Genomic DNA, 12,267 nt, shown 5'->3' on the forward strand with positions numbered 1-12,267 from the left:
ACGCTGTGCTTCAGCACATTCGACTATTTACGTATTTCTTTCGTAGGCCTGAGTCAAAAGCTCTCTCTTGGACAGTATTTTCTAATGACTCCTGTGCCAGACAGTTCATCAGACATACTCTTAGTGAAAACAGTAACTATTTCAACAAATGAAAAAAAAAACTAATCTTTAAAATTTGGAAAATTTCATTGAAACTCATGTTTTTGCAAGGGAACTATTTAATTCTGTTATATTTTAAAAGGTTTTAGCCTTCATAAATAAAAATTTCCCTGTTTTTCCGTCTCTTTAATGAAGTTCCAGATTGGTTAAAGAAAATAGAGACATTTGGCAATATGGGTTTGTAGATAATATTATGTATTATATCAGTATTTTTAGTTTTATTCATACAGAACGTCTCTCTTTTAAAAATGTTAGTAGTTTTCATAAAATACTAGCTGTAATAATAGAAAATAATTTGTTTCGGTTTTGTCATATACAACTTACTATTTTAAATAAACAGGTTTCTTTTAATCCCAGGAATTAGCAAGGGTGAAACAGGAAACAAGAGAAAAAGAAAATTTGGTGAAGGAAAAGATCAAGTTTTTGGAAAATGAAGTTGGGAATAATGCAGAATATGAGAAGCGGATTTCTGCTGCTGATCGTAAACTCTTAAAATGCAGAACAGACTTTGAGCATCAGGAAGCTGGTCGGATTCAGCTGAAGGATGAGGTATGTCAGCCAAGCAGAATGCCTTGTCTGTGTGCCGCCCAGTGCTATGAACATCAGCAGGAGGTCTTTCCTCCTATGAAGCAACTTCTTTCCAGCGCTTTGGTCATGTCCCTCTGTTCTGTGGAACTTTCAGAGTCCTCTGACGGAGCCCCTAAAAGATGAGACATCAGGAGTTCTCATTTATGTCACAGGTGTTGGGGAGGGGGCCCCCCTGGAGCTGTGTAGGGCCCAGTCTACCTGCCATATGTGATATTCTGAAAGGGGCTGAGGACCACATACTGTCTGATGTTCTAGGTGGGCAATCATGAGGACAAGAGAGTAGGTAAGCTTGGGATTGAGCATGGGTGATATCTTGGAAATGTCCTCCTGTACCTCATGTGTAGTTGTGGTTTAAATGCTCACATTCATTCTAGATGCTTGCCTACTTTCTTTAGTTTTTCGCTTTCAGACTAAGGGTGATGAAACACTTTGAAAATGAGTGAGGGAATGCAAAACTTGTGCTGCATTGAGATTCTTTTCTCTTTTTTGCAGGTATAGCTGTCAATTAGTCTAAACAAACGGAGAATAAGTGGATTAAGGGAACTTTGTGAATTTTCTGTTTAGTGGCCGTTGTATCTGAAATTACCATCACTTAGGCTGGAGAAAAGAATAGTTACAGCGACTCCTAAAAAAGGATGGAGCATCTCTGTCTAAATTACATGTCATGGCGCACAGCTTCTAAATACAGCTTCATATTTTCAATTTGGGGACTGGCATTGTGACATAGCAGATAAAGCCGCTATCTGCAAAGCTGGCAACCTGTAAGGGTGTTAGTTTGTGTCCCAACTACTACTATTCCAACTTAACCCCTGTTTATTGAGCTAGGAAAAGCAACAGAAGATGGCACACGTATTTGGCCCCCTGTAACCGATGTCAGAAGCTCAGTGAGGCTCCTGGCTCTTGGCTTTGGCTTAGCACAGCCGTGGTTATTGTAGCAATCTGAGGAATGAATCAGTGCAGGGAATATATCTTACTCTCTGTGACTCTTTGTTTTTTTTTAAGATTTATTTATTTTTACTGGAAAGTCAGATATACAGAGAGGAGAGACAGAGAGAAAGATCTTCTGTCCACTGATTCACTCCCCAAGTGGCCACAAAGGTTGGAGCTGAGCCAGTCTAAAGTCAGGAGCCTGGAGCCAGGAGCGTCCTTTTGGTCTTCCAGGCCACAAGCAGGGAGCTGAATGGGAAATGAAGTGGCTGAGACATGCACCGGCACCTGTATGGCATCATGGAGCATGCAAGCTGAGGACTTTCGTCACTAGATTACTACGCCAGGCCCTCTGTGACTCTTTCAAATGAATAAATAAATCTTTTTTAAAAAGTTTCACAGTTGAAGTGGAGGAAAGAATGCAGGAGCAGAGAATCAAGATGGCAGAATAGGGTAAGGACACGTTTAAATGGACAGAGAAACATTTAATCAGGATAAAGCAGAGAGGACACATTCCAGGAAATAGGAGAGGACAAAACAACGGCAGAGAGGTATCTAGAGACTGACAGACAGAGAAAAGCAGTGGACACAATGGTGTGGTGTTGCACTGACTGACACTCCAGTGGCACTCAGCTAATGGCAACCTGAACTCCACCAGCAATTAGAACTCTGCCACCAACCAGATGGGAAGAAACTTTTGCTGGGAGCTTGGGAGGTGAACCCAGACAAAGAACTGTCCATCCTGCTGGTCCATTTGATTTGACCAGAAGCAGACACAGAGCAGCAGATCCCAGATGGACAGTGCGAGAACAGGGTGGATTTCACAGCCTAGTCAGCCCCCTAGAGCCGAATTGGGCGCCATTTTGCATAAGAAGGCAAAGGCAAGGGAAAGGACTGAGCATAGACTGAGCTGGGAGTGAACTCATTTCTGACTCAGTGAACTGCATCAATGTGGCATTCTACAGGTTCCACCCAAGACAGGTGTGGGTAGCCCTCACATCTGACGGCCAGCAGATCAAGAACTCTAGTAGTGGTGCATCAGACCCCATTTTTTACACTGTGGCAAAAGCTTTAGGACTGCAGGGGACAACACTGAACTGCGCATGTGCTGAGCTCGTGAGAACTCACTGAGTTCCATGGATTGCACTGGTCCCACAGAAAAATAATACCAACTGTGGCATTGTACGAGTCAAAATAGGTCTGTACGGCACCCAGACCTAATGTCGAACAGGTTCTGGCAAGATCAGCGCTACCAACAACCTAGCTATATAGTTCACTAGGTGTCTCCATAATCCTGGGACCTGCTCCAACCGGAAGTGGGAGAAAGGTTGCAGAGACAAAAGTGCAACCTCAGCATATCACAGGAGGTGGAGAGTGGTGAGGCAGGAGTTGGGGCTACAGACACCATGGTGAAAAATCTAACATAAAAATACAGACCTGGAGCTTGCTGGAGGGAGTGGCACAAGTGGCTGCAAGCGAAGAGCTATGTACCAACTGCAATAACTAAAATCATACTGTAGACCTGTGGGTGACACAGCTTAGAAACCTGCCCCAAGGAGAAGACTCTGCTAACCAGAAGTACAATGACCAAGAGCGAAAGAAGAGACAGGCACAGTGAATATTACTGAAGACTTCCCTGCAAAGGAACAAAATCCATTGCCAACCTCAGAGTTTATTGAGGAAGACATCGAGAAAATGAGGGACACAATTCAGAAAACTCATTTTAAAGCTTCTGATCAACAATGAGAAGCACATACAAGAGTTCAAAGAATTTAATGAATATATTACATAAGAAATACCAGCAATAAAGCAAATCAAGGCTGATATATCAGAAATTAAGAACACAGTAAAGCAAATTAAGAGTACAGTGGAGAGTCTCTAAAACAGAATGAAGGAGGCAGAAGATAGAACATCGCAATTGGAAGCTATGTCCTGTTACCAGGGGCAAGCAGTGAAAAAGCTGGAAGCAGAGCTGGATCAGGCCAAAGAAAGTATTCAAGAGTTGAAAGACACTATTAAGAGGCCTAATATAAGAGTTATGGGAGTCCCAGAAGGTGCAGAAAGAGAAGCCGGTTTTACAAATATATTTAATGAAATGATAAAGGAAAATTTCCCTAATCTAGAGAAAGAATTGGGAAACAAGATCCAGGAGGGGCACAGAACTCCCAACAGGCTTGATCAAAAGCGATCTTCACCACGACACATGATCATCAAGCTCTCTCCAATCGAACATAAGGAAAAGATCCTTAAGTGTGCACGTGAAAAAAAAATCAGTTGACATATAAAGGAATGCCAATTAAACTCACAGGAGACCTGTCCCAGGAAACTCTACAGGCAAGATGAGAATGGAGTGACATATTCCAGATTCTAAAAGAAAAAAAAATTGTCAACCTAGGATGACATATCCAGCAAAGCTTTCTTTCGCCTTTGAAAATGAAATAAAATTCTTCCACAGTAAAGAAAAGCTAAAAGAATTTGCTTCTTCCAAACCTACCCTACAAATGATACTTCAAGATGTTCTCATGACAGAGAAGAGGAATAGCACCTACCAAAACCAAAGGCAAATGGGAGGAACATCCCAGTAAAATGACAACAGAAGACTAAACCAATGAACAACCCATTCCTAAAATGACAGGACCAAAGTACCATCCATTCATATTAACCCTGAATGTAAATGGCTTAGCTCAATCAAACGTCATAGATTAGTAGACTGGATTAAAAAAACAAAACCCATCTATTTGTTGCCTACAGGAGACATATTTCACTGATAAAAATCAGCAGAAATTATATCTCATGGGTTTTGATGTTTTTGTTAGTTTCATCTCTTCAAATTTTTTTTCTAATTAAATTCTTCAATGATCAGATAGTAGCATCATTTTCTTCAAGAAGTTTCTTGATTTTCATCTCTTCAGCTACACGTTAGGCATTTAGTAGCATGTTATTTAACTTCATGGTGTTGTTCATTTCTTTTTTCTTCCTGTTGTTGATTTTGTTTTCCTACTTTTCATTTAAGGGAATGTATAGTAGCTGTGTAGTGGAGACTGTCATATCTAGTAACATGTTATCTAACTGCATGGCATTGTAAATTTCTGTTTTTCTTCCTATTGTTGATTTTGTATTGTAACTTTTAAATGAAATCACCTAACAGGTAGCTTTTTGTATCTGGATTTCTTAGCATAATATTTCAAGATTTATCCATGTTGTAGCAGGTGTCATTATTTCATACGTTTTTATGTGGATAAAATTATACTGTGTCGATAGTTTTTTTTTTTTTGATTTTAATTTTGATGATGTTGACATAAATGATCAGGATGGAAGGTTCAAGAATTAGGGGAAAGTAGGTGAGACTGTTGCTTCCAAATTTTCTTTTTCTGCTTCCTGTATCTGGGGGAAGAGGGGAGAGAACGAGATGCAACTCCCCAGTATCCAGGAATGGGAAACAGCCACCAGTTTTAATCCATGGTCCCCCATGTGAAGCATATTCCAAGGGTTCTGCTTGAGTGGTTTCAGTAGTTCTGAAATGCTGCCAGTCTCACCGATCCGAGGATGAGGAAGTCCCTCCTAGGTCCATTGGGTGACGTGGTCAACCTTAGAGTCTCAGCTTGTCCAAATTTTAGCTGTCATCATTTTTCTGGGTTAGTTGTCCAATTTGTTCTGCTCTCCTTCCTCTGCTTTGGTACCAAATGTCCTCTGCAGGCCTCAGTATGCTGCCATGATTTTGTGTGCAGCTTGGCATGCTGTCCACTGAACTGCCTTTTCCACTGAAACATGGACTCTAGAGTCAGACCACCAATCTTGGACACGAGCCCTCATGTCCCCGCATACCCTAGCCTGTGCTGTTCTCCAGATGCCCCAAAAGCCCACACAGCAAGGTCTGACCAGTGTGCTACCTAAGGACCTGTAGCAGGCCTAAGAATCCAGGCCAAGTGACCAGACCCCTCCAAAAACCATACCCCAGGGGCACGGACTCAACACCTACTATGCAGGTGGGCCCAATCAGTACCAGGTGATCTGGGGCCCATTTGGACCAGGGCTCACGGACCTGGCACACACCATGCAGACAGACCACAGGACCCAGGCAAAGTGACCCAAGCATGCTGGGGTTCACTCACCCAGCACCCAACACACAGGCAGGCTTAAGGACCCAGGACAGATTACCTGGGCCCTGCTGACACCCCCATCCCCAGGGCTCACAGACCTGGCACCCCCTGCATATCTTTAGAAAAAAAGTAGAGTAGACTAGATGACTGTTTTTGACACACTGGTATAGTTAACACAGATTTGGCAATAACCAGGGCCAGGGAGCTTATCAGCTATTAGCTGCTTTTCTCCTAGCAGTGTAACACTTGCTTAGGTTATTACTCCTATCTTGTTTTGATTTTCTAGCTTTGTTTTATTTTTCATGATACAGTTCCATAGGCTCAAGGATTTCTCCTTTCACCCTGCCTATGTCCCCTCACTCCCGATTGTTTTCCCCTGTATTATCACAAAGGTGCAGTGTTTCATCTGCAGTCACAAGTCCAGCATGCTGCCATTTAAGTGTATTCCGACATTGGGGATAGACAGTGGTTGACAGCTTCCTGTTGTCAAGATGAATCAGGAAGTGTGATTGTTCTACTTTTGTGCTTCTTGTTCAAGATTACCTTAGGCATTTGGAGTCTTGTGGTTCCATATGAGTTTTAGGGTTACTTTTTTTTCTATTTTTGTGAAGAATGATGTTGGAAAATTTTGATAGGAATTTCACTGAATTTTAGATGGCTTTAACTAGTATGAATACATGATGAATGTGTTGAATTTCCTGATCCATGAATGCAGGATGTATTTTTATTTAGTTGTGCTCTTGCCACAGTTTTGTCATCAACGTTTCATCAATGTTTTATTGTTTTCAGTGCATGGATCCTTAACTTTCTATTCTTCTTAGAACTATAATAAAAGGGGTTGTTTTCTTGATTTCTTTTAAAACATTTGTTGTTAGTGTGTAGAAATGAACTGATATCAAATTGTTGATTTTGCATTCTGAAACTTTATTAAATTTTTTTACTAGTTGCAACAAAAATTTTGGTGGATTCTTTAATGATTTTGAAAAGTTTCAAAACCAAGGACAAGATTCATGCCTTATATTTTCTGTTTAGAACTTCAGGCTCGGGCCCGGCAACGTGGCTTAGAGGCTAAAGTCCTCTCCTTGAACGCCCCGGGTTCCCATATAGGCGCCTGTTCTAATCCTGGCAGCTCCACTTCCCATCCAGCTCCTTGCTTGTGGCCTGGGAAAGCAGTCGAGGACGGCCCAAAGCCTTGGGACCCTGCACCCACGTGGGAGACCCGGAAGAGGTTCCAGGTTCCTGGCTTTGGGTCAGTGCAGCACCGGCCGTTGCGGCTCACTTGGGGAGTGAATCATCAGACGGAAGATCTTCCTCTCTGTCTCTCCTCCTCTCTGTATATCTGACTTTGTAATAAAAACAAATAAATCTTTAAAAAAATAACTATCCAAATATATATCAAAAGGAAATATAGAAATGTCTGCTGTCACTAGACCTGATCAGGAAACACATCATAAGCTTGGAGACAAATGAATATATGCTTACAAAATGCTCATGAAAATCATAAGAAGTTTATCTATACTTGGAAAAAAACTTAAGATTTTATATCATCCTCTTAACTAGTGATACACATTTAATGTTAGCCTGAAGTTCTTTTTTTTTTTTTTTTTTTTTTTTTTACAAAGTCAGATATACAGAGAGGAGGAGAGACAGAGAGGAAGATCTTCTGTCCAATGATTCACTCCCCAAGTGAGCCGCAACGGCTGGTGCTGTGCCGATCCAAAGCCAGGAACCAGGAACCTCTTCCAAGTCTCCCACACGGGTGCAGAGTTCGAAGGCTTTGGGCCATCCTCGACTGCTTTCCCAGGCCACAAGCAGGGAGCTGGATGGGTTGTGGAGCTGCTGGGATTAGAACCGGCGCCCATATGGGATCTCGGGGCGTACAAGGTGAGGACTTTAGCCAGTAGGCCACACCGCCGGGCCACTATTTGGGTAGTTATAATTTGCCAATGTTATTAAGCAAAGCCAATTAAAGTTTGATACCAGGTTAATAAGGACATTAGTTCATGTACACTGATCAACAAACATGGTTACTATTTTTATAACCTTTATGTCGATTAGAATGTAAAGTTTGGAGACCAGAACTTTTTGGAATTGAAGTGATGAGATTTAGAGTAAATGCCTATTTTTTGTCTGTTAATAAATAGCTGGATTCTTTGAAAGCCACGGTGAATAGAACTTCCAGTGATTTAGAAGCTCTGAGGAAAAATATTTCCAGAATCAAGAAGGATATTAATGAAGAAACAGCAAAGTAAGAAAAAATGCTTACATGTTTATGGCTTCTTAAAAATTACTTCTAGAAAATCAATTAAGATTTTTTTTGTGAAGAATGATCTCTTGCAAAATTGTAGCTTAAAAAAATTCTGCTTTTTTTTCATCACAAAGGCTTAGAAGCAGCATTTTAATGATCTATTTAATATGCAGTGATAACAAAAGGCTATAGCAAAAGAAACTTGAGTTATAAAGAAATCTTAGGATAAACTATACTTTGTCTACATTAAACACTTTGAAGGCATGTTTTCTTTTTCTCATAAATCCTACTCAGGTTACAGAAATTTAAAAATCACAATGAAGTTGTAAAAGATAAATTAAAGTGCATTACGGAGAAAACCATGTCTGTGGAAGAGAAAGCTACCAATTTGGAAGATATGCTAAAGGAAGAGGAAAAAAGTATAAAGGTAAAGTGCTTTTAATTTTTACAGATTTGTAGCGAGTTCAACAAGAGTGAATTCCTTCGCAATTTGGATCAGAGTGCTAGGAGAGCTTGTTAGAGGCTCGTCTTTGGTATAAGCACATTTGTACTTCTGTGTTGAACCTCTGTCTTTTGTTATGCTTACATCACTATTCTAGTTTTGGACCCTTTTTATGTGTTGTTTCTGAACTTATTCTCAAACTCCTACTTGCTCTACATTCAGTGTTTAACTTTGATGTCTCCTTTTGAAAGTAGCTTTTTTTCCTGTGTCCTGGACTCCATTCTTTTATTATTTTTGTTAATTTTAATTTTTCATAATGCGTCCTATAGGCTCAGGGATTTCCCCTTCCACACTCTATATGCCCCCCTCGCTACTGTTTCCCCAATATTATCACAATAGTGTAATCCTTCCACAACAGTCCCAAGTCCATCATTCTGTTTCAGTGTATCATGTTGCTGGATATATAGACAGTGGATTCGTTCTTTTCAAATGTCTGCAGTGTCCTTGACCCTGCCATCATGCACACATTCATTTGTATCTTACAAACATATCCTTGTTTTAACTGGTTTCTATTTGATTATAATTTGTTTTATCATTTGTGCTCAAATTCTCCTGGTGGTCTACATTCGTTATCCGTATTTGTTTGTGCCCTTTATAATGTGGGATCATTGTTTGGTCTCTGAAGTGTCATCGCTATGCCCATCCAACTGGCACTCCCCCTCTACTGCAAGAGGCCGAGAAGCGACCCCCTCTTCTACTCCAGTCTTTTTGGCGTGTAGGTAGCCGAATGTTAACGTCAGTTTTTAAGGAATTGAAAAGGCTACTTTACCACTTGCTGTTTGAAAGGTAAAAAGTGATCTGTAACTGGGAACAGACACTGTTAGTTCTTGTTTTTACTTTTTTGGGGAGGACTGGGGGTGGTGGTAGGAGAAGAGTAGGTGAAGATGGAGGCAAAAATCCCTGACCACTTTCTGAAGCTTATATATAAAATAGGGGTTCATTTATATGTAGCTCGAGTTCAGCTTGCTCTGTGTTCCGGATTACGAATTATGCAGAGTCTTGACTTGAGAGGTCTTTGAGTCTGAATTGTATGACACTGTTCTAAAGTATGCTATTATTTTCCACCTAAGAATGTACTTTCCTGTAACATGGGAGATAGGATAGTATTATAACTCCTCAGAAACCTGTTAAGACTGTAAAATTCACTTGAAGTTGGCTCTTTGGTCTTAGGGAATGCTTTAAGTTTCTGAAATTTTGGAGGAAGCATCTGAAATAAATAAGAAAAAAGATGATCCTCAGATGTGTCCTCACTAGATTGTAGCCGGACGAGAGGCCGTCAGGCTATGCTATGGCCACTGTGTTAGAAAATGCTTGTGACTTACACCTGTACGTCTAGAGCAGCGCTGCTGAGGAAACTGATGGATTGGCCGTGTTTTGCGTGTAGGTCAGTGTGAGAGGGCATTAAGACAGATGGTCAAAGTGCATGATAATACAGGTGTAGGATTGAAACAAACACTACAAGCAACATTGGGAGATTTATTGAAATGGTGGTGGGGGGAACAACTTCATATTCTCAAGGGCAGAAATGTTGGTGCAACATTTTCAGTTTTACTTATGAGCTCCCAAATTATCATGTTTATAGGAGTAAAATATTTCACTATGTTGTAATTTCATTAACTGCTCTGACGTTTTATTATCAGGAAGTGGACATTCAGTTGAACATAGTGAAGGATGTGCTGTTTAAGAAGGTTCAGGAGTTACAGGCAGAGAAAATGAAAGAAAAAGCTATTCTATCGGAAATTGAAGGCACTCGCTCCTCTCTGAAACATCTAAATAATCAGCTACACAAGCTGGATTTTGAAACGTTGAAGCAACAGGAAATTATGTACAGTCAGGTAAGACTGATGGTTCTCTTGTGACTGGTGATGGTCAAGATACTCCAGTATCCTGGGAGAGAGGACGTCTAAGCATTGTTCCGGGAGGGCACACAGGACTCTCGTGTTAAGTCAGCAGTCGGGTGAAGGAACTTTCAAAGCTGTTGTTCTCAAAGCTGAGACTTGGGCAAGAGGACAAACCACGCTGCTGTGAAAGAAGCATGTCTTGGAGGAATCTAGGGCAGTTTTACCCGAGGAAGACGAAGCGTGTGGTAGAAAGGAGCTTAGTGGAACCGTAGCTTGAACCTTTGTTGTGCAAGCAGACATGCTCATCTCTGCCCTCAGGACAATCGAGTAAAAGTATTGTTCTTGTTTTTCCTTACTCTGTTCTATTTATAATATGTTAGGCTCACTACTATTTAAAAAGTAATTGAGGGCCCAGCGGCGTGGCCTAGCAGCTAAAGTCCTCGCCTTGAACGCCCCGGGATCCCAAATGGGCGCCGGTTCTAATCCCGGCAGCTCCACTTCCCATCCAGCTCCCTGCTTGTGGCCTGGGAAAGCAGTCGAGGACGGCCCAAGGCTTTGGGACCCTGCACCCGCGTGGGAGACCTGGAAGAGGTTCCAGGTTCCCTGCTTCGGATCGGCGCGCACTGGTCCGTTGCGGCTCACTTGGGGAGTGAAACATCGGATGAAAGATCTTCCTCTCTGTCTCTCCTCCTCTGTGTATTTCTGACTGTAATAAAATGAATAAATCTTTAAAAAAAAAAAAGTAATTGAAAGTTAGATTCAAAGAGAGAGGATAGGAGGCGGGGGTGGGGGGAGCGAGAAGGCGGGGCGGGTGGGGGGAGCTGCTTTGCCAAGAACATGGGCAGGAGTCAGGATGGGAAGCACGGAGTGGCCAGGACTTGAAGTGGGAACTGTTAAATGGGATGGTGGTGTTCCAGGCAGGGGCAACCCCCCTCCCTATTCTTGACAGACGCTAAAGTGTAATTACAAAAAATCAATAGAAATTAGTTATATTTTAGCATTAGTTATATTTTAGCATTTCATAGGTAATAATTTAAGACTGTCTTTTTCATTGCATCTCCTAAGATATGTGTATCCTAAAAAATCCACAGCCATATAGGTGTAATAGTAGGATGGAAACTTCCTGGTGTTTCTGTGCTGTCCGATTCCTCCTGTGACACTCTCGTGTTTCCTGATTGTTGGAGACCAGCTGTTGATGTGTCCCTTGCTGTGAGGAGGATCCTGTCTTTAGTTACTAAGGGGTTAACGTGATTCCATTCAATGATGACATCAGGCCAGACTTGATGACAGTATTCATTCTTTAGTTACTAAGGGGTTAACGTGATTCCATTCAATGATGACATCAGGCCAGACTTGATGACACTATTCATTGTGTTTTTGTATTTATTCATTGTGTTTTTGTTCGTTTTGTTTTGTTGTGTTTTTGTATTTATTCATTGTGTTGTTGCTTTGATTTGTTTCTTCCTATTGACTCATTTTTAAAAACTGCAACAGGACTTCTACATTCAGCAAGTGGAACGGAGAATGTCACGGTTAAAGGGAGAGATCAATTCAGAGGAAAAACAAGCTCTTGAAGCAAAAATTGTTGAACTAAAGAAGTCATTGGAGGAGAAGAAATCGACATTCGGCCTCTTGGAAACACAGATCAAGAAACTTCACGTAACTTAGCCAAAATACTTGCTGTTTCAAATATGCTACTTTTTATCCTGTTTTTTAAAAAAATCAGTTAATTCTTCTTTAAAAAGGCAGGAATGTAGGAATTACTGAAAAGAGTGAAGTGTGGAAAGGAGGCAGAAGACAGGAAGACAAATCATATTCTTGGATTTGCATGTAGTTCATCTATAGAATTGAATTTGTCATGACTAATATGGTTCATATATAAAATTCATCCGCTAAAACAAA

The 12,267-nt window shown here is 41.0% G+C and overlaps 1 protein-coding gene across 1 annotated transcript in view; it reads left to right on the forward strand.

Moving 5' to 3' along the window:
• CCDC39 (coiled-coil domain containing 39) overlaps positions 1-12,267 on the forward strand; it is a 64,701-nt gene that overhangs the window by 25,941 nt on the left and 26,493 nt on the right. Inside the window, exons 7-11 of the mRNA XM_012928724.3 lie at positions 517-708; positions 7,919-8,022; positions 8,317-8,449; positions 10,165-10,359; positions 11,860-12,024. Coding sequence (XP_012784178.2) covers positions 517-708; positions 7,919-8,022; positions 8,317-8,449; positions 10,165-10,359; positions 11,860-12,024 — 789 coding nt within the window. The remainder of the gene's footprint in view (positions 1-516; positions 709-7,918; positions 8,023-8,316; positions 8,450-10,164; positions 10,360-11,859; positions 12,025-12,267) is intronic.

Source organism: Ochotona princeps, chromosome 3 (assembly GCF_030435755.1).
Source record: "Ochotona princeps isolate mOchPri1 chromosome 3, mOchPri1.hap1, whole genome shotgun sequence".
Taxonomy (NCBI): Eukaryota; Metazoa; Chordata; class Mammalia; order Lagomorpha; family Ochotonidae; genus Ochotona; species Ochotona princeps.